General features: G+C 43.0%; 1 protein-coding gene across 4 annotated transcripts in view; it reads left to right on the forward strand.

The window, feature by feature from the left end:
- Positions 1 to 11,404: 11,404 nt before the first annotated feature.
- Positions 11,405 to 25,653, forward strand: part of LOC311112234 (glycogen synthase kinase-3 beta-like) — a 33,514-nt gene continuing 19,265 nt past the window's right edge. For all 4 annotated transcript variants that reach the window (XM_084155276.1, XM_084155278.1, XM_084155277.1 and 1 more), the window contains exons 1-3: positions 11,405 to 12,307; positions 23,612 to 23,805; positions 25,236 to 25,319. In XM_084155276.1, the coding sequence (XP_084011402.1) occupies positions 12,220 to 12,307; positions 23,612 to 23,805; positions 25,236 to 25,319 (366 nt within the window). In that variant the 5' untranslated portion in view covers positions 11,405 to 12,219. The remainder of the gene's footprint in view (positions 12,308 to 23,611; positions 23,806 to 25,235; positions 25,320 to 25,653) is intronic.

Below are 25,653 nucleotides of genomic sequence, written 5' to 3' on the forward strand. Positions count from 1 at the left end.
ATAGAGTGCCACTTTCAACATGAGATGTAGGATTTCTCAAGGACTGATTGTAACATAAATGAACCACAGATTATTATTGTTATTACAGCATTTTAAACATCTAACTGAAGCTCATGGAGTACTGATTTAGTTGTAGAGCACTCATGAAATGTATTTTTATGTAGATCCTCAGTTTCTAGTTTCTGTGTTAACATGAAGGGATGATTGAATTGGATGTAAAATGGATTTGTTTTTACAATATAATTTAGATTCAGAAACGCAGAATGTGTTCCATGCTTGTTTTAAATCACCTCTCTCTTCTTAAGTTACCCTTTAATTGTTATACTTCTGTTGACACTTTGGCTGCTTGCACATGCAGTGCTAATATAGTCTCTGTCACCTGTAGCATTTACACACCATTAATGCCTTCCCTTATCTCACAAAACAACTCTTTGGTGTTACAAACCAAGGGGAAAGTTGTGTATGTTAATGTGATGATCTCTTGCAAAAAGAGACTAATCCAGAGCTTGTACTGTGAATTAAATATTTTACATTGGTTTGATTCATTTCAATAAATCATTCATTTGAATAAAATGAAATTAATATCTTTATATTATATCTGTGTATTTTATACATACAGTATATCATTGATATGAGTACTGTTCTGTTAACTGGATACATAAGATAATGCTGTTCATACCTGTGGCAATAATCATTCCAATGTGAAGAATTTAGCATAATGTACTTTCATTCATAATAAAGTGTAATATTTCATGATATTGTGTTGTCCCATTTTATTCTATGTCTGTGTCCGGGTTGCGTTAAACCTCTCAGGCCAACCCCTTTGAAGGGATTTTGCACCTACATGGATATAACCTATTTCAGAACCGTCACATACAAAAGTGATTTTGTCTTCCATATTGTTGATGAACATGTAAGATAGCAACAAAAGTTTAAGCATTCCTAATCTTATACCATGGCCATCCCTTTTACGTGCTCTTAAACAGCTCTTAATTGGGTGGTAAAGTAATCCTGCAGATAAAGAGATTGCGCTGAATGCTCTCGCAAAAATCCCCCATTTGTCTGTGCCTGGCTTGCACTCTTCACCCCTACAGAACTGAAGTGGCAGTGCCAGTGGTATGATGACACATCTCTTTTGAGATATACTTAGAGGTGAGTGAAAGAATTCCCCATGTCTTCTAATTTCAAGGGGTGAGGACAGAAGGCTTAGTTGGCAAAGGGAAGTCCAAAGACAATTGTATAGGATTTCTATTGTAATTTGGATATAATGGATAATTATTGTGAGATTTAAAAAATATATATAATAACATCATGCTTCTTTTGTAAACTACCCATGGAAGGCTCTCACCATTAATGTTAATCAATTCCTGGAACTGTAGAATTCTGATATCAGGAAAGTGTTCTCATTATGGAGTTGAATTGCTTCAATTATGCATTCCATAGCAATACTGTCACACTTGTGTCTTGGCTGAAGTACAGTACATCTACCTGGGCACTTATATTTCAGTAGTGTTCAACTGGGAGGCAGCTGCGGGGGAAGATAGTTGAAGATGGTATGGCTCATGAAGATACCTGAGATAATCTTCTCTCCATTATCTATGAGTTTCTATAGATAAGACAGCACTACGCACGTGCAGAACTGCAGATATGGGAACGTGCTGACTACAGTGGGTGGGACATGTTACACGTGGCATTTGAAACTTCATGTGTAAAACCAGTGGTGGAAAAAGTACTCAGTTGTCATTATTGAGTAAAAGTAAAGATACTGTACCTTAATAAAAAATGACTCAAGTAAAAGTAAAAGTCACCCAGTAAAATACTACTTGTGTAAAAGTCTAATAGTATCTGGTTTTAAATGTACTTAAGTACAGTGGTGGAAAAAAGTACTCAATTGTCATACTTCAAAATAAAAAGGTAAATGCTATACAGTACATCAAATTCCTTACATTAAGCAAACCAGACAGCATGATTTTCTTTTTTATCTTTACGGACAGACAGGGGCACACTCCAACACTCAGACATAATTTACAAATGCAGTATTTGTGTTTAGTGAGTCTGCCAGATCAGAGGTAGTAGGAATTACAACGCGTTATATTGATAGGTGTGTGAATTGGACCATACTGCTGTCCTGTCTAAGCATTCAAAATGTAACGAGCACTTTTTGGTGTCAGGGAAAATGTATGGGAGTAAAAAGTACATATTTTCTTTAGGAATGTAGTGGAGGAAAAGTAAAATATAAATAGTAAAGTAATGTACAGATACCCCAAAAAACTACTTAAGTAGTACTTTATTTTTACTGTGTACAACATCTAAAGACCTGCATCACTATACTGAGAGCTTTGCCGTTTCTAAAAGGAAGTATTTGGGTGTTTTTGGAGCCTTTGTTGATGTTTATCCATGGCCCCCATACTGCAGAATGAGCAATGAGGAAGTCTATTGCTGGTGGGGTAAGTTTCTCAAAACCAAGTGAAATCGCAAAAAACATGGTTAAAAGATTTGGTTAAAAAAAGTAAACCGCTCCTTTAATATGTACTACAGCACAGTAAGAACTAAACTTGCTTCAAAGTGGATGTAACCACATCGTTAGGGGCATTATTTCAGAAATGTATTTAATTACATGGGTAAGTGTTAGATGATGTTGCTAATGAACTTGTGCTTAGCTCAGTGTGGGGTGTCAATGTAAATAGTCCGGGTGGCCATTTGATTAGTTGTTCAGCAGTCTTATGGCTTGGGGGTAGAAGCTGTTAAGGGGCCTTTTGGACCTAGACTTGGTGCTCTGGTACCACTTGCCGTGCGGTAGCAGAGAGAACAGTCTATGACTTGGGTGACTGGAGTCTTTAGAAATTTTTTTGGCCCTTCCTCTGACGCCGCCTAGTATATAGGTCCTGGATGGCAGGAAGCTTGGCCCCAGTGATGTACTAGGCTGTACACACTACCCTCTGTAGTGCCTTACGGTTGGATGTCGAGCAGTTGCTATACCACGAAGTGATGCAACCGGTCAGGATGCTCTAGATGGTGCAGCTGTAGAACTTTGTAAAGATCTGGGGACCCATGTGTTACAGGAGGGGGTCGCAGTTCCGGAGCGACCCACTAGGTGTCATCCTCCGACAACCTTAGGCACCTCCTCACTCACAGTCTGGACTAATTATTATCCTATTGGTGTCACCTGTGTCTAACTGTTCACCTGTGTATTTATGCCCTCACTTCCCTGTGTTCCCTTGCTCTGTTTTCTCTGCTAGTTTCTCGATGCCAAACAGTACTAATCAGTGTCTGATCGCGAGACGTATGTACAGGTACTTGAGAAGTGTTCTCTCTGTTTCATTGTTGTTTTCAGTCGTAGTTAGTATTTCCTATGTTTGCTGTCAGCCTTTTTGGAGACCAATTTGCTCCTCCTTTATTTTATCGTGACAAGTCCGTTATTTTGTATCCTGGTTTTGGGACCACCAGTAAAGATCCTTGTTTCACCATCTCTGCCTACTGTCTATCCTGCACGGCACCTGGGTCACACCTCACACCAGCCCTTACAACCATGCCAAATCTTTTCAGTCTCCTGAGGGGGAAAAGGTGTTGTCGTGCCCTCTTCACGACTTTCTTGGTGTGTTTGGACCATGATAGTTTGTTGGTGATGTGGACACCAAAGAACTTGAAACTCTCGACCCGCTCCACTACAGCCCTGTCGATGTGAATGGTGGAATGTTCGGCCCTCCTTTTCCTGTAGTCCACGATCATCTACTTTGTCTTGCTCACGTTGAGGGAGAGGTTATTGTCCTGGCACAACACTACCAGGTCTCTGACCTCCTCCCTATAGGCTGTCTCCTCATTGTCGGTCTCACCGTTGTGTTGTCAGCAAACTTAATGATAGTGTTGCCTGGCCACACAGTCGTGGGTGAACGGGCGGTAGTCATTTAGGCAGGCTACCTTCACTTTATTGGGCACAGGGACTATGGTGGTCTGCTTGAAACATGTAGGTACTACAGACTCGGTTAGGGAGAGCCCACATGTGTTGTTAGATCCAGACCCCTTTACTGTCAATGGTTTGATCTTCTTGTGGGCTGTAAGAAGAGGAGGTTTTTCGTATTGCAACGAGCACTTATTCTTGTTCTTGTCCTTGTGCATGAATCAATGGTAAATTAGCTGTGCAACTCTGTGAAAAGAACTTGTCGTTACGGTGCTTTGTTATGAGTTTCCCAAATTACATAATTAATATTCTCTGACAAGATACACTCAGACGAAGGGAAAGAGGAATGAGAGGAGCACACAGACCTTGCAGGAGAAAGGATTGTAGCAATTATAGATTTGACTGTATTGAACAGCCTCATAAAGAGTCAGCATGGCATGCTGGGACAGTATTCCTCATGTCCTGACACTGCATGAATGCCAAGGCCTGTCTAGTTGTTTCACTGAAAAACACCTCCCACTGGTTGAATCAATTTGTTTCCACGTCATTTCAATGAAATTATGTTGAACCAACGTGGAATAGACGTTGAATTGATGTCTGTGCCCAGTGGGCTACGCTTCAGCAGCTCTCTGTAAATGGACTAAAAACACTTCCACATTATAATGAGTAGACCTAGCAGGCCTGACTTTACTGCAGCAGTATATTTACTTATTTGGTTTAAAAGCAGTCCTCCCAAGTTCAAATATAGAGTAGGCCTAATCAGCACCACTTAAAAGCAGGTTCCCACCCATGATTTTCTTAGGCTATAAAACTCTTGGCTGAGTTTCCCTCTGTGGATTTTGAGGTACTCCCGGTTGGGTCTGGAGATCCTCCTGGCATTTAGACATTTTGATGGAACATGATTTATGGAACTCGTTGCTGCCCTGGCTCGACAATATGACTCAGCAGGAATCCCAGTCCCAGTTTTCATTGGGCCTATTAAACATTGGATAACTAAATAAAGTCATGCATCTAAATCTAAGGCTACTGTTGATTATTTTTCTAATTTAAATGATCCTGTTGTCCAAGTCCAGATGTGTCAAGAATGCCACCATAAATGGTCTAGCCTGTGCCACATGCCATTATAATCCGTAGCATAATGATAGGAACATTTCTCTCCGTTAAGATTTTCCATTAAACTTTAATGTGTCCCGCATCTGTCATCCTTGAAGAAGATGCTATGAGGAAACCCATAAGCCTGCCTGTTACTCATAAGGATGCTAAGCCTACCTAAAGTAATTAAGGGTCTACTCACACCAGAATGGACAATGATGACAGCTTTGCCCACGCTTGGCATTCTCTCAACCAGCTTAATCTGGAATGCTTTTCCAACAGTCTTGAAGGAGTTCCCACATATGCTGAGCACTTGTTGGCTGCTTTTCCTTCACTCTGCGGTCCGACTCATCCCAAACCATCTCAATTGGGTTGAGGTCGGGGGATAGTGGAGGCCAGGTCATCTGATGCAGCACTCTATCACTCTCCTTCTTGGTAAAATAGCCCTTACACCGCCTGGAGGTGTGTTGGGTTATTGTCCTGTTGAACAACAAATGATAGTCCCACTAAGCCCAAACCAGATGGGATGGCGTATCACTGCAGAATGCTGTGGTAGCCATGCTGTTTAAGTATGTCTTGAATTCTAAATAAATCACCAGCAAAGCACCCCCACACCATAACACCTCCCCATCCATGCTTTACGGTGGAAAATACACATGCAGAGATAATCCGTTCACCCACAACGCGTCTCACAAAGACACGGCGGTTGGAACCAAAAATCTCAAATTTGGACAAATGTCCATTGTTTCTTGGCCCAAGCATTTATTTTTGGCTGCAATTTCTGAGGCTGGTAACTAATGAACTTATCCTCTGCAGCAGAGGTAACTCTGGGTCTTCCATTCCTGTGGAGGTCCTCATGAGAGCCAGTTTCATCATAGCGCTTGATGGTTTTTGCGACTGCACTTGAAGAAACTTTCAAAGTTCTTGAAATGTTCCGTATTGACTGACCTTCATGTCTTAAAGTATTGATGGACTGTCATTTCTCTTTGCTTATTTGAGCTGTCCTTGCCATAATATAGCCTTGGTCTTTTACCAAATAGGGCTATCTTCTGTATACCCCCCCTACCTTGTCACAACACAACTGATTGGCTCAAACGCATTAAGAAGGAAATAAATTCCACAAATTAACTTTTAAGAAGGCACATCTGTTAATTGAAATGCATTCCAGGTGACTACCTTATGAAGCTGGTTGAGAGAATGCCAAGAGTGTGCAAAGCTGTCATCAAGGCAAAGGGTGGCTATTTGAAGAATCTTAAATATAAAATATATTTTGATTTGTTTAACACTTTTTTGGTTACTACATGATTCCATATGTGTTATTTCATATTTTTGATGTCTTCACTATTATTCTACAATGTAGAAAATAGTAAAAATAAAGAAAAACCCTTGAATGAGTAGGTGTTCTAAAACTTTTGACCGGTAGTATAGCTGATATGGCTGACTTGCTTAAACAAATGTGGTTTCTAATGACAATTGAGATGTACAAGCTATAGCATAAGGGAACGACGAACGGAGAAGAGGCAATCCGTAATTTCGATTAAGACATTAATGAGCGAGCTAGGACAGAAGTGGTCAATATAACTATTTGTTCAGCACTTTTGAAATGTACAGCGACAGAATTCAGAACATGGGCCGTTCTTACAGTATTCTCCCTGTACACCAAGTCAGAATTGTAGGATAAATAAAGGGGGCATATAAGCAGACAATGAAAGTTCTTACAATATTAGATGATTACATTTCTCTAAAACAGGTTATAGGCTACATGTGCACCACCAAGTCAGAACAGTAGGCAAAATGAAGAGGGGAAAATATACCAAATTATTAGGGTGAGGCACATGGGCTACTAACAGCTTACTACACAACATACACTTTGTATAACTTTCTTAGCTACAGTATACATATCTCCCTGGCATATTATTACATCATTTATGCAGCAGCATAAAATACATTTTTGGACTCACCTTGTTGTGCTGTGCTCACTTGAACAGGAAGGTGGCGCAGCAGTCGTTCTTCTGCAAATTATGTCATCAAATTTTTCAGCAAAGTCTGGCATTCTCTGGATTTATGGTGCTTTCAAGACAATTGGGAACTGAGAAAAAAACAAGGTTGAATCATGATGACGTCAATGATCTTCAGGTCGGAGCTCTTGCAATTCCCGAGTTGGATGAGCTCATTTTTTTCCCGAGTTCCCAGTTGTCTTGAACTCACTGAAGTCTGAGATTTCCCAGTTCTGAGTTTCCAGTTGTTTTGAGCGCGGCAGAAATCATGCTGGATTGACAGCATGGCCAATGTTGAATGTTTATCCCTTTAAGCTTGGTAAGAATGCTGTTCATTGACTATAGCTCAGCATTCAACACCATAGTACCACCCAAGCTTATCATTAAGCTCGGGGCCCTGGGTCTGAACCCTGCCCTGTGCAACTGGGTCCTGGACGTCCTGACGGGCCACCCCCAAGTGGTGAAGGTAGGAAACAACACCTCCACTTCGCTGATCCTCAACACAGGGGCCCCACAAGGGTGTGTTCTCAGCCCCCTCCTGTACTCCCTGTTCACCCATGACTGCGTGGCCACGCACGCTTCCAACTCAATCATCAAGTTTGCAGACGACACAACAATAGTAGGCCTGATTACCAACAATTACGAGACAGCCTACAGGGAGGAGGTGAGGGCCCTGGGAGTGTGGTGCCAGGAAAATAACCTCTCACTCAACATCAACAAAACAAAGGAGATGATCGTGGACTTCAGGAAACAGCGATCCCTATCCACATCGACGGGACCGCAGTGGAGAAGGTGGAAAGCTTCAAGTTCCTCGGCATACACATCACTGAAATGGTCCACCCACACACACAGTGTGGTGAAGAAGGCGCAACAGCGCCTCTTCAATCTCAGGAGGCTGAAGAAATGTGTCTTGGCACCTAAAACCCTCACAAACCTTTACAGATGCACAATTGAGAGCATCCTGTTGGGCTGTATCACCGCCTGGTACGGCAACTGCACAGCCCGCAACCGCAGGGCTCTCCAGATGGTGGTGCGGTCTGCCCAACGCATCACCGGGGGCAAACTACCTGCCCTCCAGGACACCTACAGCACCCGATGTCACAGGAAGGCCAAAAAGATAATCAAGGACAACAACCATGTGAGCCACTGCCTGTTCACCCCGCTATCATCCAGAAGGCGAGGTCAGTACAGGTGTGTCACACCCTGGCTCTGGGACTCTATATGTTGAGCCAGGGTGTGTTCATTCTATGTGTTCTGTTTCTTTGTTGGGTGTTCTAGGTTGGTTATTTCTATGTTTGACTGAATGACTCCCAATCAGAGGCAACGAGTGTCAGCTGTGTGCTGGTTGTCTCTGATTGGGAGCCATATTTAACTGTCTGTGTTTCACTTTGTGTTTGTGGGTTTTTGTTCCTTTACAGTCATTGTCACTGTGGACTTCACAAATCGTTATTTGTTTTGTTGTTTCGTGTTTCGCTTTAATTAAATAAAGCATCATGTTCGTGCAACACGCTGCGCTTTGGTCTACTCCTTTCCAAGACGATCGTGACAGAAAAACCCACCAACACAAAGTGAAACACAGACAGTTAAATATGGCTCCCAATCAGAGACAACCAGCACACAGCTGACACTCGTTGCCTCTGATTGGGAGTCATTCAGTCAAACATAGAAATAACCAACCTAGAACACCCAACAAAGAAACAGAACACATAGAATGAACACACCCTGGCTCAACATATAGAGTCCCAGAGCCAGGGTGTGACAAGGTGCATCAAAGCTGGGACCAAGAGACTGAAAAACAGCTTCTATCTCAAGGTCATCAGAATGTTAAATAGCCATCACTAGGCGGCTTCCATCCGGTTACGTAACCCTGCACCTTAGAGGCTGCTGCCCTATATACATAGACTTGAAATCACTGGCCACTTTAATAATGGAACACCAGTCACTTTAATAATGTTCACATATTTTCACTTTACTCATCTCATATGTATATACTGTATTCTATTCTACTGTATTTTAGTCTATGCCTCTCCGACATTGCTCGTCCAAATATTTATATATTTCTTAATTCCATTATTTTACTTTTAGATTTGTGTGTATTGTGAATTGTTAGATATTACTGCACTGTTAGAGCTAGAAACACAACCATTTCCGCTACACCCGCAATAACATCTGCTAAACATGTGTGTGATCAATAACATTTGATTTGATTTGAAAAGAGACCCTTAAACCCAGACTTGGACCACACACCCACTCCACTGAATAGCAGGCTAGTGATTGCTTTGCAATGCATGCAGTTAGCCACTGATTTCTTCCAAACCACTCATTGTTGAATTTGCGATTTCCAACTTGTTGTGTAATGTTTATGTTCAATGGCCAATGAGTACCGATATGTTTTATCTATCATTTATATAACATTATTTATCTTCATATGACAAGGATTGAAAAGGATGATTCATGATGATGACTGCTAGCTTGCTAGCTAAGATTATGAAAGTATGATGTGTACATGATCAATCCAATCAAAGCTACTGTCGATATAACGTGGCCAATGACCTTGAGCCTTCTTGGATGGGCACTTCTAATGTAAGTCTATGGAAGCACCCAAGGGGCTTGAATTTATCGAGCTCTACCCCTAGATTTTGCTGTGACGTAATAATAATATAATAATAAGCCATTTAGCAGACGCTTTTATCCAAAGCGACTTACATTCATGCGTGCATACATTTTTGTGTATGGGTGGTCCCGGGGATCGAACCCACTACCTTGGCGTTACAAGCGCCGTGCTCTACCAGCTGAGCTACAGAGGACCACATAGTAGTGTCCCCATGAGTGACAGAACACTGAGCCAATCTCTGCCCCACCTGCCCTGAATGACAGGTCCAATCAACTTAGCTAATTATCATGCCGCTGTCCATGGTACTGATTTATGTCTGTGTTTGTGCAAGTAAAAACTTTTTTTTTTTGACTCACCCTATTTATAGACTAGTTGAACGCCAATGCTATCCTCCTTATAGACTAGTTGAACGCCAAATGCTATCCTCCTCTTTCATGTTGGCAAAATGGTATTTGGCTCTGTCATACAGTACACTTTAAGTTTTTGTTGTCATAGGCTACCTAGCTAAAAATGCTTGCTAGCCTAACTTCCTTGCATGGGCAACAATGAACCTGCTAAATTAGCTAACTAGTTAACGTGAGCCTCCATAACTTGCTACATTTGCACACACTGTATATATATATTCTGTTGTATTTTATGACCTTATGTTTTTTTTACCCCATATGTAACTCTGTGTTGTTGTTTTTATCGCACTGCTTTGCTTTATCTTGGCCAGGTCGCAGTTGTAAATGAGAACTTGTTCTCAACTGGCTTACCTGGTTAAATAAAGGTGAAATAAAAAAATTAAAAAGCCTACTAAGCTACATATTGAACTTTAATCGTCTCAGGCCAGTGGCACAACATATTAATTAATGGTTAGATCAGAATCGCCGTCATAATCATTGGCCTGTACAGAGAATTAAGCCCAACTCCCCATCTCCATCAAATGTTTAGGAAATGTACACTTATTGGTGTAAAACCAAGCCTCCCTTGGGGGGCGTTTTGCTGCACCAGAACAACCCACAGTTGAGCTCAACTCAACGCTGATTGGCTAATTATTTAATCAAAGGAGGCCAAACGCTTGCTGGCATCAATCAATCAGATGCTACGGCGGTACATAGTATTTTGGTCCAGACAGCATCAGATACATAGGCTACACATACTTAGACAGAGGGGCGCTGTTTCCCTCGTTTGGATGCTTTTTCCGGTGACACTTGCGAATTGACGGAAAATTATTAAAAGAGAGAGAGAGACGAAAGAGAATGTTTAAATTGTTTTATTTGTCAAATATTTGGCGACGCCTGGCTTTCCTTGGCATCCATGAATACACTCTACTGCACCATTATAAACTCTGTGGTTATGTTGAAATACCTTTTCTTTTTCTTGACAATAGCAGCAGTAGGCTATCGACATCAACGCGCTCATTGGGCTTGCGGTCTCTACCCAAATTTCATATGGATTCGCTTTGGATTGGTCGACGTGACATCCTCGCGTCTGCCTGCGCGTGCACAATTCGAGATTCCCGTAGTTTAAGATTTGCGTAGAGGCCGTCGAAGAGGGTCGTCACTAGTTACCACATCCACAAAGTCACAAACCCCGCCCACTTCTAAAATGTATCTTCTTAACATTTGTTTTTAATCCAAACCTCACTGCTAACCATATGCCTAACCATAGCCTTAAATGAAGACCAAAAAAAGCTATGTTTTCTTTTCTTGAATCTTTACGATATAGGCACTTTGACTTTGTGGCTGTGCTATCTAGTGGAAACCGTCAAAGAGAGTCACCCACTCAATAGTTTAAGTAATTTGCGTTGTATTGGTCGTAGTCTGACAAAGAGAAATAGCAGACAGAGAAAGAAGGAATCAAAAGAGAATTTCACATTTAGTAGAGCTATATCATGACTATTTTGAACAAAAAAATACATTTGGGATAGTATTTCACGTCGCCGTCAGCCAGCAAGGACTATCGACAATTACTTCCGTGTTTATGGGGGCGAAGTTGTCAAAGAAACGTCCGTGCGTTTCTTTCGGCCTGAAATCGGGAATTTTGTTCATTTCGTCCGATTTGAATGTTGGTCGGTCTGAGACTGGGAGCCGCCATGGCTGGTGCTGTCGGATCCTTTAGTCTCAATATAAGAATATGAGGATTAGCTATTGGACCTGATATTGTTTTTTTTGGAGAATCATTAAACGTAAGCAGACTTGTCGTTCATGCCAGTGTAGGTAGCCTATTCCAGTTTACGGCTGTGTTTTTTTATGTACTGGCAACTTTGAGAGGCCCAATTCATGAGACACCTGGCTCAGGCCGTTATTTTATAGAATGCCTTTATAACGTTAGCCTAGGTAAGTGAAAAGAACATACAAAATAAAATAAATGACAGATTCTTGCTGAATGTGGCTGGACGACAGCTCGAGACCTGACACAGCTGACCAGTTCGAAATTGGTTTGCTAGCTAGCTGGCTGGCTAGCTCGTGCTAGAACGATATAGGAAGAAGCAGACCTCTATCGTGGAATTAGCTACCAATTTTATTTTCAATTTTATTTTCAAAAAGCATTCTACAGAGGACAGTCAAAGACTAATAGAACTGGGAAAAGTACGATTCGACTGAAGACGAAGCAGGGATATCTTGGATTGGAATATGTCGGGTCGGCCCAGAACCACCTCCTTTGCAGAGAGCTGCAAGGCACTGCCGCAGCCCTCAGCATTTGGCAGTATGAAAGTCAGCAGTAAGTATGACCATAGAGCTAAACGCTAGCTTACAAAACATTTTCTGACATTTTCTATGTGCTTTTCTGTCATAATACTCTGCTGCTGTTATTATGATACAAGGGTAAATATTTATCTGAGTGGACTAGGCCTAGCCTAACTCATCAAAATGCACATTTAATACTGAAATGCCATATGGGTCCATACATAGAATAACCCCATATTTTCAGACAGTACTCTCCCATTCACTGTCCAAGTATTTTGCTTAGTTAACCGTTGTCACCAAGACCCAACCAGTGCACTTATAGCCACTGTCTGGTATTTTACATTATGTTATTAGCATATGTCTGGGATTATTGAGAAACGTGATCATACAAAATGTAAATTGGTGGTAAGATACCATTGGAGCTTTCCAAATGATCACTGATGATTATTATTATCAACCAGTAACTTTGCTTGTAGTGCTCCATGTGTAAGCTACTCAAAATGCCTCTGGTGATCACTGCATTTAAGCCATCCCTACTAGACTCTAGAGATTTGACCATCTATGGACCCCTCGGTTTTTGGGACCACTGAAATAATGGATTGGTGAAAGAGCTGATAGGGCATGGATAGAGGAACACTGTCATGTCCGCTCCTCTCATATCCCAGCATGCAGCTCTGAGGCAGTCAGACACTCCACGGGTAGTGTTGATCGAGCACTCTCGGGTAGTGTTGATCGAGCACTCTCGGGTATCGAGCAGGGGTAGGTCAGACATGGCTGGTCAGATGAAGCCTCAGGGCTGCAGAATGTATCCAGATCAGTGGACTTAAAGAGCAGGTCGGTTTTGCTAGACTGTTGGGTCAGTTGTGACCCACGGTGTCTGACCATTGGTCTTTGACAAAGGGTTTGTCAAAGTGGGATGAAAACCTAAAACGCTGCTTAACTTTTCCATAGGATTCCATTGTAGCTCCATGTCATTATACTCAAATCTAATGCCAATATGAGATTGCTTAGTTCATCAAAATAATAACTGGCACATAGGAGCATCAGCCTTTTACTAAATTCATTAAATTATTGGATGCTTTGGCTTCATAGGTCTACTTCTAATAAAGCTTCAACATCTGGTAAATTAGGAAAGTTCAGTCTACTACTGTTGGAGCTTCACACAGCCAGCCAGCCAGGTCACACAGCTCATCAGCACTTTGTTCAGCTCAATAATTGACGAGTTGCTCAGCGGATGGAGTGCTGCTGGCCAATGCTCTGCCGTGCAGCATCAGCGAACCCCAGGCAATGGGGGCAGCACCGGGACTTTCTGATTGGTCCGCAGAATCTGGTGTCTGCCTACGTTTCTGAAGGTATCCATGGTTGGTCATATGACTCCACACAGTCAGTCCTCCTGACCTACTAGTGTTTTTTAAAATGTCTGTCTACTGAAAAGCCTGGTCAACCCTTGGAGAGCAGATAACTGTCTAGTTTCAACACTTCGACTTAATGACATTAAAAATAGGCCAAAACCAAGTTACCATCTTTGGAGAGTCATCCTGTTTATGTGTGCACATAAGATGACAGTGGGCTATGCTCTTTTCTCACACATCAGTGTAGACTTACAGGGCTTGACATGAACTTTTTAGCCACATTTTGGAGAAGTAGGACTTTTATTTTATTTTTTACTTGTCCTAAAGCTCAAAGTACTTGTCCACTTTACAAAATAAAATACATTACTATCTTTTTTACCATAGAGAATCAGACAAAAAAGTAGGCTACACTCTGCCTATTTGCTTTTTTTTGTGCATATTCAAGCCCGTCTCAAAATGCAACACTGCCTCTTTAAGGCTCTCCTGGAGGATGGTTGGCCACCCTTGGTAGCCTCTAAAATATTGCAACATTACAATTACAACCAAATACTTATGTCTTGAAATTAAGGGACAGTTCAAAACAGACTGTGGGACAGTTCTGGGACGACGGATCCAAAATTCATACAACCACTGCACAGCAATGAGGCTGATGCAGCAGGTCAGACCGTTTAGCTTAAAATGTTGATAAATATTTATTTATTCATTTATACGTTCAAAAATGCGCACCTGGCTGTAGGCCAGGTTCCAAAATGCAATAAGCGGAAAAACACTGTCTCAAAAGCATACCGCACGCACGAGTGGTTTCATGTGACAGAGATAAATATCCTTTAGAAATTAAGAAAGAGGGGAGATCTAAAGATGCATCAACTAGCATGGGTTACTAATATGACTTGGATCATACCTTTTGGCTGCTGGACAATAAAATAAAATAGATTTGAAAACCAATAGAACATGAGATAAATGCTGGTTTCAATGGCATATTAAGTGTTTATACAATAATTCCCTCAACATTTCTGTGGTTGTATTTTGGCTAAGCTAGGCTACTTTGTCACAAGGTAAGATATGCTTCATAAAATGACATAAAACGTTCAGGTGTTAAACAATTACGTTTATGGTTAAATAGTTTCAAAATGCTGACCGCCCCCGCTCAGATTCAAGGTGAATGATGTGCGGTGTGCAACAGGCACTGTCCTTCACTCTCCGGTCTTGTGACCATTTGATCTGAACCAACCGTGTCTCGAGTATGTCGACAGAATCAAGCCTTTAGACATTAATGTTAATTATCCTTCATTATATTTGTCAAACATGACTGGTATTTAACCTATATTTATGTAATTAAAAGTCTCATTAAAGTTTGACCACATTTTCTGGCGCTTTCCTCATATCAGCATCGGTTTGGACATGAGACTGTAGCCGATATGCATATCACCTACACTTTGACATGTAGGCTTTTGTAATATGAAAAATAGATTTGAATATTATTCTGATCTGAGTAATTGTGTGATATTGTGATTTTTGTGCGATTTATAGTTTAAAAAAAATCTATATTCTTCTTGTCCACTAATTTGTTTTACTTGTCCCGGACAATAGGACAAGCGTTAATGTCGAGCCCAGACCTAGCTAGGTCTTGGTGTTTGCTTGCTTGCTTGCTGATGTACAAATTAAGTAACCTGGACAAAGATGTTGGGAAATAGCTCACCATAAGATTACCTTTTTAGCCCTCATTTGTATTCGGAGAAGGCTTTGCCCCCAGTGGTGTATTACATAATCTACTGTGTACTAGCCACTGCAGAAATGGAAACATGGACTAAGGAGGAAATGGAAATAGGGATCTGGAGAAGAAAGTGTCAGATGTAATGTCCAGCTGGGAAGAGGAGGAGAAGGATGATGTGAAGGCTGAGTATGTGAGAATGGACGAATGACTGGGTGATATGGGGGTGGGTGAGGTGGCGGCATTGATCAGAAGACTGTTAATTAGACACATTCTCCACCATTTCCAAGGCAAGGGAAACGTTCAGTAGGCACCAAACGGTTGAAAACGGAGTAAACCCTAATCTTGGCGGCAGGTAGCCTAGCGGTTAAGAGCGTTGGGCCAGTAGCCATTCTGCCCTTGTGCAAGGCAGTTATCCCCGAACAACAACTGCTCCCCGGGCGCCGTGGACGTCGGTTAAGGCAGCCCCCCGCACCTCTCTGATTCAGAGGGGTTGGGTTAAATGCAGAAGACACATTTCGGGTTGAATGCATTCAGTTGTGCAACTGACTAGGTTTACCCTTCCCTAAAGCTGGAGGAACTTCCTGGACCTGTCCAATTAGAAATGCAAATTTTCATTTGTTTGCTATGGTGTGTCCTACTGAACATAACCATGGTAATGAAGGTCCGTTAACATGCCTTGGGCTGTGTTTACACAGGCAGCACAATTCTGATATTTTTTTCACTCATTTGTCTTTTGACCAATCAGATCAGCTCTGAAAAAGAGCTGATGTGATTGGTCAAAAGATCAATTAGTGTAAAAAAAAATCAGAATTGGGCTGCCTGTGTAAACGCAGCCTTGGTGATGCAGTTAAAACAGTTGATAAAGAACCCTAATTGACTTGGGAGTCTACTGAAGGGAAATGTAAGTTTAAAGTCCTCATCTCCTCGGGTCATTTGAGAAGACCAAAGTCCACCACATTTTCAAAAATAGCCTTTTTTATGGTTTGTTCAAGTCATCGTATATTATTTACGCCCAGATGTTATCATCAAAAGCTCTTAATTTGTCTCATTCTTCCATGTGGTCTTGGCTATGCTAACAGCATAACGCAGTGTGAGATACTCATAAAGAAGAGACGTGCCGTTATGTAATTCCATTTCAGCTGCCCTTGATCTACTCTTACATGCTGACCACACCGCTCGCATAACAAAATACATGTACACATAAATGTTATTCAATCATTTAATCCAAACTGCTTGCGTTCGTAAACAAGTGTCTGTGTAGCCAGGCGCTAAAATAGAACTTGGTTATATTTTTTACGCTTGATGCGCTGCAAATCCCGCCTCTCCCATCTCCTCATTGGTTTTTAGGACCATATACCCACGTGGGTGATTGAAAGCTGAACTGAGGTCCACACTCCAGTCCAGTTGGTGGTGGTAATGCACCTTAAAGTTGGTTGCCAATCGCCATATAAAGTCAGAAGAAGAAGACTGAAGGAGGAGGGATTACTAGAAACTAACTAGGTATACCCTTTTATCTGTGGATTAATTGTCGGAGTAGAGGACCTTGTGCATTTCAGGTAAAATAACAATCCAATGTTTATATCCCAGGACAAATTAGCTAGCAACAGCAAGCTAGCTAGCTAAATGGCCATTAATGTTTCATGCATTTCGACCTGTCCCAAATTAATACAGGTGGTTTTGATATTTCAACCTGCGCGTCCTGATCGCGTCTGGTGTGGTTGGACAAAATCAACATGCGGACGCACGGGCGTGCCCGGTCTAGTCATCACGTTAGTAACTCTAAGGGGAGAAAATTGGAGCCAGACATGAGATCTCAGCAAATCCTTCAAGACTGTCGTTAGCTGCCTGGCTCGTTGAATTGGCCTTTTTTTTCGCACTGACTTACTCTCCTTTGAATGAAAAGTAGGTTTCACGTTCGCCGTTTATTCCCAGCAGGCTTACTACGGCCTGACTGTCACGGGGTCGTGCGTCTCCTCTGGTGTCCTGTATCCTTCCTGTTGCCGAGATACTGCTGCTCCGGCGTCAGGGCTTCTCCCGTGGCCTTCGGGATTAACCCAGCTGGGAACCGCAAATATACCGGGATCCTTATTGGCGGAATATACACATTACACAATGTCAAAGAAAAGGGTTTTGGAATTTTGGGGGGAGCAGTTACTGCATTACATCCCACAGGTGTTAAGCCCTTGGTCTCAGTTTATGGGGTATATCTCTGTTTATTTCAAGGGATTGGCCTCACCTACAGGGCAGTATTCTGGGCTGTATGTAGCAACAGTGAAGCATCCTCCCCTTATAACACTATACTTAGTGGTACGGGTGCTCTTTCCCTCCCCGTTGTGCTAAACCGCACCTTATCAGAGGGAATCACCTGCTGACTCACCGTGGCAGAAGCACCATGGCAACCTACAAACCAAGCAGCAGTAGGGTACATCCTCACCTGGGTATGGTTTGTGTTGGAGAAGGATGCCAATTTGTTGATACATTCTCGTATAAAAAAGCTGAAATTCATAATTTCTATGAATTTCTGTCTGATCGCTTATGAGTATTGCTCATCAACATTCTGAATGAGGGCAAGAAAAGGCTGGTTCCACCCATCTCTCACCGGTAAACTGAAAAAGCTTAGGGAATTGGATGATAATAGCAATACCTTCTGGTTAAAAAAGGTGTCTCTGTATGAAGAAGGTTGTTCACAGCCTAGCTCGTGTGTGTCAGAGAGAGGGTGGGTAGGAAATGTGCCTGTGCTGTCACAGGCTCTGCACTGACTCGTCACATAGCAAAGTGCTGAGCAGGTATCAGGCTCCTCGTCACTGCTCACCTGGCTGTCCAAGGAACAGCCCTTGATCCAGAGGCCCTAATCAAACACATGCTGGAGGGCAACGTTAAACACTCACACACCCACGCCTACAGTAGTATCACTAACTTGTTTCAGTTCTCTTCACACACACCAGCTTCTGGCAGTATTGGGCTAAGACACAAAAACACAAGCCATACCTTTACAGGATTGCTCAAGCAAATCAAACAGTCATTGCATTCATCCTCTCGCCTCATTGAAGTGACACATTTTCCAGTGTATGAGCTGTTGTGTGCGATGGAGCCCCCCCACCCCCCACTCTGGGCTTCACCTTCTCCCCAGTGCACTGCCCTGCTGTGTACAGAAGGTAGCCCCTTGTAATATAACAGCTAACTGTATAGTGCTCAGGCCCAGCTGTGGCCCTGCAGGCCTGCGCTCCAATCATAATTGCATCCCTCTGTCTGTCTGTGTGAACGCATCGGTCTCAGTCTGTCTGCTGAACGTGGCGGCTGGGAACGCGGCCCCAGATCTGAAGAACTGGTATTAGCAGCAACATGATGCAGCTGCAAACCTAGAACAACTTGAGACTCGCTCGCTTGCTTAGTTACTCGCTCTGCATCCTGCCCCCTCTGAGGAGTTTCCAAAGCAGCTGGCCAAGAACAAAAAAAGTTTTTAGCTTTTATCCCCTGCCCTTATAAAGATCCTTAAAACGCAATCTATACTGTAGTCAATGTGTGTGTGTGTGCAGGGTTGGGTAGGTTACTTTCTAAATGTAATGTTAGTTACTAGTTACATGTCCACAGTTGTAGACAGTAACGTAACTTTTGGATTACTCAAACTCGGTAATGTAATCTGATCACTGGTTACTTTTGGATTACTTTCCATCAGGCATTAGAAGAAGACAAAAAGGATCTATCAAACGTATTTGTTGTGTCATCATAGTGGTCTCTGACTTGGGCCTTGTTTTAAAGCTGAATTGAATGTCATTGAGAAAACAAAGGTGCCATAATGTATTTTTCGCAATCATCCTTTCTGAATGTAAAAGTAATCCAAGAAGTAATCATCTAGTTTTTCAAAAGTGTCTGTAATCTGATTACAATATTTTTGCTGGTAACGTAACTGATTAGTTTGTTGTTTTGTAGTCAGATTACATGTAATAATTCACTCCCCAACCCTGTGTTTGTGTGAGGAGGAAGACCGTTTTGATTGCGAAGCATGTTTTCGAGAACTGAGTGACCACATGGCAGCTGTGTCTCTGAAACCAGATCTCTATCGTTTCCAACCGAAGAGCATCATGTGTTGTCTGCGTCCGCTTGTTTGCGCCGGCTGCAAGTCTCTGTGAATGGTTCTCTGCTTGCATCCCTCCCTGCGTACATTTGATAATGTACATCTGGGTAGCGGTATCGACTCAGTGTTGATAATGTGCGCCTGGGTAGCGTATCGACTCAGTGTTGATAATGTGCGCCTGGTTAGCGTATCGACTCAGTGTTGATAATGTGCGTCTGGGTAGCGTATTGACTCATTGTTGATAATGTGCGCCTGGGTAGCGTATCGACTCAGTGTTGATAATGTGCGCCTGGTTAGCGTATCGACTCAGTGTTGATAATGTGCGTCTGGGTAGCGTATTGACTCATTGTTGATAATGTGCGCCTGGGTAGCGTATCGACTCAGTGTTGATAATGTGCGTCTGGGTAGTGTATCGACTCATTGTTGATAATGTGCGTCTGGGTAGCCAGTGTGATGGGATGATGATGATAGTGTGAGTCAGTGTACAGAAGGAAATGAAAGGCTTTGATGTAGTTGTTGACGTGGGCCGATCCTCTGGCCCCTGTAGGGAGGGGAAATGGCTCACCACCAGCCAGGCTCTGGAATGTGGGAGGTAAATGTAGGAATCTGTGCTCCGAACTCAGTACTACCAGGAACACAGTACATGATTTCTGCAATCCAAGAGGTTTCGCATTACCTTTCCATTACACAACTCTGAAAAATGTCTAATTAAAAGTTATAAGATGCCAGGCTTTCACGTGTAGGTCACAGCAGAACGTTGGGCATTCCATGGAAAGTGTATCGGTGACATAACAATTTTAGACATAGTAATATTATTATCTCAATATTAATCCCCATGATAATTCATGGGGGATAATATTAATCTGAAGTTATCAACATAATATGGCAAAATAAATCCTGTGACACTGTTTGAGACAGTCCTGTAACTCTGACTGTCAGCCAGGCAGTATCTCTGTCTGTTCAGCAAGAGGTAATATTTTTCTCTGGATTTGAGGCAGTCTAAACTAAGCCTTTCCGATCTAAGCCTTAAGGGTGTCCCACAACAAGGGGTGTAAACCTGTTGACAGAGCAATAATACTAAACCCTTTGATCAGATATGGTACAAAGCTATATCTGGTCAATTGTTTCCATGTGTTCTGTGGGGCTGACCACATCCTAGCCCTGACCTTAAATCATTCCTCATACCAGGGGTAATTTCCTCTAAGGAAATGGGAAGCTGTCTGTGTTAGGGGATGTCCCTTCTCCTGCTATTATAAGGCCAGTCAGCCAGTCCCCCGTAGGAATGAAGGGAGGGTTGGGCGGTCAGTAGGCCTTTGAACTAATGACCAGATCATGTGATCCGTAGGCTAGCCTAGTCTGACTGCTGTCTCTCAGCTGTCGCAGTGACATACTGCACCGTAGTCAGGTGGTGGTGACGACTGACTGGCTAAAGTGGATGGATAGACTGTCAGGGGCAGGTCCATAGAAATAGAATTACTCGAAGGGACAGAGACCCTTCAGACCAGGGCAATTTGACTGGAACACTTGCGTGTACACTCAATATGGCCATCGGCCAGGCCCACCCATCGCAGAACAGGACTTGAATAGGAATGTCTGTTCTAGTAATTGCATTTCTATGGTAGGAATCCAATTGGCCAGTCTGTCAGACCCAATCTCTTCATGCAGTGCTAAGCTGAGAGCGAGAGCAGCCAATGGATAGACGCTCCAGTGTGTGACTAGAGGATTGTTGCACAGCTGCCCAGGGCGTGATGCAGCGGTCATTAAGGGCCTTTTGCTCTAATGTGCTTTGCCCTGTCTCCTTTCAGACCAAGGCATGAGTACGGGTGTGTTAGAGGATTTACCACAGGGAGAGGTGTTGCGGCCTACTCCCTGGTGTCGGGTTTCTCTTTTGACATTTTGAGGGTAAACAATAGTCATTGACTTTAGACACTGTCAAACGCATTAGGATAATGAAAAAGGTCATCAGATCTGTAATCTCTGATTGTCATGATCTCTAACTTCAGTGATCACCATCATAATCGGCATCGTCCTCATTACAATTCCATCCCCTGCAGTAGTAACATGGTGTCAGGCTTCCGGTTGGGTGCTTGCTCTCTTTGTGTGTGTGTGTGTGTTCAGAGGAGGAGGAGATGCCTAATTTGGCAGCACTCTGCTCCGTCCCTCCCTGCTCCGTTAGGCTTTGGCAGCGCTGACATTTTGCTCCACTTCCTGCTACTCAGCAGAGAAAGGGAGGAAGTGTGTGTGACCTTAAGTGGTCCGACCCCAATACCAAATTCCCATATATTCTACCGCATTACGAGCTCAGTGGCTTCCTACTGTTCAGACAGGATTGACACATTGGTAATGTGTATTTAACAGCTTGTTAAGACTCTAGTATTTCCTCTATCCCTTGACTTCTGACCCAGACGGTAGCAACGCTGGAGAGAGTGCAGAGTTCAGTGCTGGATCCCTCGACATAGCTGTGTTGGACCTGTTGTGAGATTCTGCTGCTGCACTGTCTCTTCCCTTGTCAGGCCTCTGCAGTAGCCAAGGCAGTAGTATCGGAGGTCAGGTGACCCTGTCACTGTTAGAGGGGCATTAGGACACTGTGTGTGTGTGTGTGTGCACACCGCAGAGTTATGTAAGTGCTGGTTGTAAAACAGATTGCAGGGTGCTAAGAGGTCAGTGCTGCACCAACGCTCCTACAAGGTATAATCCCTAGAATATAGGCCTAGAGCTAAATCTTTAAAGTATGGAGTGGCCATTTTTAAATTGAATGGAAAAAAGAATCCCCCTGTATTTAACAAACCACCAAGCCCACTTGCCTACGTTCCTTACAAGATCTGAGATGATAAATTATCTCTAGTAAATTGGTGAGAGTGGTTATTAGGACTTGCATCTGGAATGCTTTAAAACATTTTGCCAAGGAATGCAATGAGGCTTTTCTTATTGGACATTTCCAGGTAGTCCCTCCTTGTTCCAGAGTGTTTTCTATTTATTCCGTTTGGTGTCTAATGGATACACAGGCCTAATATTTTCCAAACAAGTAATGGATTTTAAACTTCTCCGCGTGTCTTCCTTGGCGTAGAAAGGCTCATTGTTAAAAATGGATCTTCTCCATTTCTAATGTTGCTAATTCCTATGCAGGGGGGACTGTGAAGTCACTCATGGACAGAGCTCCAGCTGTTCTTGTGAGATCTGGTTTTTCATTCATTATGTTTGAAGACCAAACTCCTTCAGCATATCATTCACTTTACGGAGTACTTCGCCACTGGTGTCTTTCATGCTCTTCATGCCAATTGGAATGTTGCATGACTACTGATGGGGCACGCTGGTGGAGTTTGCTAGCAGTTTTAGGCTATGTAATGTCGTTTTGGCTTGTCAATTTCCAGAAACAGCATTGTGGTAGACGTTGTCATGATGACGCACTTCTTGGAGCGTTAAACCACATTTTAGTTCGTAGAAGAGTAGTTTGTACTTTTGTGATTGACAGGTTAAGTCACTGCTATTGATAAAGCTTACAGCAATCTAGGATTGTTTGGTGCTCTTTGGGTTTGTGTTGAGGTCCACGACCAGGTGCCGGCCATAAACGGTAGGTTAGAAGAGCCCTTCAGATCTGCAAACAACGTGTGGTTAGGCCAAGCGGGATGGGTAAAGAGCGATTTGGGACCGGCTGTTAGTGTTCGTCTTTGTCTGTCAAGCTACACCTCCAGTAGACTTTCATTTTCATGTTGTCAAAAGTTGCGATGGCGAAGTGCAGGTGTTGAATTGGAGGTGTTATGTGTGGAAACGTTTGCTGCCTGCAGCGCTGCTTCAAAATAGGAACAGTACTAGAAAAGTGCTTAGCCGTTTCCAGTGCACCCTCCCACACGGTATCTGAGACTAAAACTACATCCTCATTTTCACCACAACCTTTATGCCTTTTATCCTTCTACTGTACTTTCAGGCTGTTGTCATTTGTGTCTGCCAGAGCTAGTTAACATGGGTAGCCCTGCTACTTGGAAATGACTCATAGCTGAAAAGTGGGTTAGTACAGCTTCCTATTTCTGGCTTACAGGCTTCAGTCTGAGCCTACGTGTAGAGCTGCAGTGATGAGAGAGGATGAGAAATGTTACAGGAGCGTCTTAGTGTAAAGACTGTGTGGGTGAATGAGTTGTCCTATACTGCACCTCTTGTATGACATTGATTATTCTCTTGCTTTCTCTCCCTCTCTCTCAGGAGACAAAGATGGCAGTAAGGTGACCACGGTGGTAGCGACTCCAGGCCAGGGCCCCGACCGGCCGCAGGAAGTCAGCTATACAGACACTAAGGTCATCGGTAACGGCTCGTTCGGCGTGGTCTACCAGGCCAAGCTGTGTGACTCCGGGGAGCTAATAGCCATCAAGAAGGTTCTGCAGGACAAGAGGTTCAAGGTGAGGACCACTTCACTGCAGAGAAGACTACATCAGAGTTGTTATGTATTTTTATCACAGTTCTTGTTGCACCGTGTGTTTTTGAGTAACAACAGTTATTTGTCTTGGGGTCATTGAGTCGCGGTCAGTATGACGTCACTGAAACTAGATCCCTCACTGGAATAGTGTTTAGATTTTCTTCCCCAAAAAATGAAGAGCCTTCTCAGTGTTTTCTACAATGTGTCTTTGTTCCTTTTTTATCCGTAGCTCATATGAGCTCACATTAAATGGAGCAGTCTTTTTACTGTCTTTCGAACGAGTGGACTTTAGGAGGTTAGTCAGGTCACTTACCACTGTGAGACTGCTCTCATGGTGATCGCATAGCACTGCCTGCCGTACCACACTGATAGGCATTTGGGTAATCATCCTGGAAGTCGGCCTGAGCATGACACCCTAGTCCCCAGTGATGTCATGTCTCGTGAGAACACGCCCCTCCCTGTTGGAGCTGAAACGGGGCGGAGTCTCGTCCCTCCCTAGTCCAGCTTCAGCTCAAGCGTTGAGTTGATGAATAGTTCTTCATCTCTTCTATTGTCACACCCTAAAGGAGACTCAACCCATGGATTTCCTCAGTCATCTTGAATGGACTGCCTGTAGCCTACAGTATGATGATGTCTATCATGTGTCTCTGTGGGTAATATGCTTCCTGTTCAGATATCACTGACATGATTTGACCCCCATTCAGTTATGGCTGTCACTGAGTTACAATGTTATATGATGGTTGTAGCTGCCCTAAATGAACCATGTGTGGGCTTCTAATTCAAAACAGTGATAGGGTGCCAAACTCAGTCTGCATATTCTCAGATTCTTATATTGAACGTTTCATTAGCTGTGTGATAGACACCCATGGTTGTGTTTTAGCTGTTTCCCAAACCTCTCCTCGAGTACCCTTTGCCATTCCCCTTGTTTGATCTATTCTAACACTAGCACACCTGATTTAACCCACCAGTTGACAAGTTGAACCAGGTGTGCTAGTACTGGATTAGATCTGATAAGTGGAGCTGCTAGGCTGGGGGGTACTCAAGGAGCGGTTTGGGAAACACTGATTGAGGGCTTTGGGGGAGAAGTCTGGATGCTCCATGTTACGGTCTCGCTCTCTCCCTCTGAACAGTCTTTTCTCTAATCCTGGATCAGTCAGCCGCTCTCAGATGAGCCTCAAAAGCCTTTTAAGACTAATTTAAGAGAGTGTGTCTGACTGGTCCAGAATCAGAGGAAAGTTTGTTCTGGGAGAAATACTGTCTGTAAGAGTGCAGCTAGCTCACAGCGGGAAGCTAGCTTCCCTAGCCTGTTTGACTTCTCTAATGCTCACTGGTTGTCAGATTTTCTCAATTTCGCTCTCTCTCTCTCTCTCTCTCTCTTTCCTTTTCTCTTCCCCCCTCTCCCTCACGTCTCAGAACCGGGAGCTGCAGATCATGAGGAAACTGGACCACTGCAACATAGTGCGTTTACGCTACTTCTTCTATTCCAGTGGAGACAAGGTGGGTGGTCGCTGCTCATACGTCTGTCTGTCTCTGTGTGTTGTTGCAGATGATGGAGACTCACTATTCGCCAAGTTTTTGTTTGACACTGTTTATACCACTTATTCTTTCCATTGTGAAGATTTCCATATTAAGTTAAGCTGTTTAGGTTTATACACTTATATAGTTGGGATTAGGGCTGACCCCATTTAGTCGACTGGCCGATTGTTTGTTCAATAGGCTGTTGGTCGCCCGAGATTTCTTTAGTCGAGCAGTTGCAAAAAAATAAATAATAATAATATCATGGTGTACAAGACATCTGTCTGATTGGCACTGAGTGGACTGATCCACTAAG

Source organism: Coregonus lavaretus, assembly GCF_964263955.1.
Source record: "Coregonus lavaretus genome assembly, chromosome: 38".
Taxonomy (NCBI): domain Eukaryota; kingdom Metazoa; phylum Chordata; class Actinopteri; order Salmoniformes; family Salmonidae; genus Coregonus; species Coregonus lavaretus.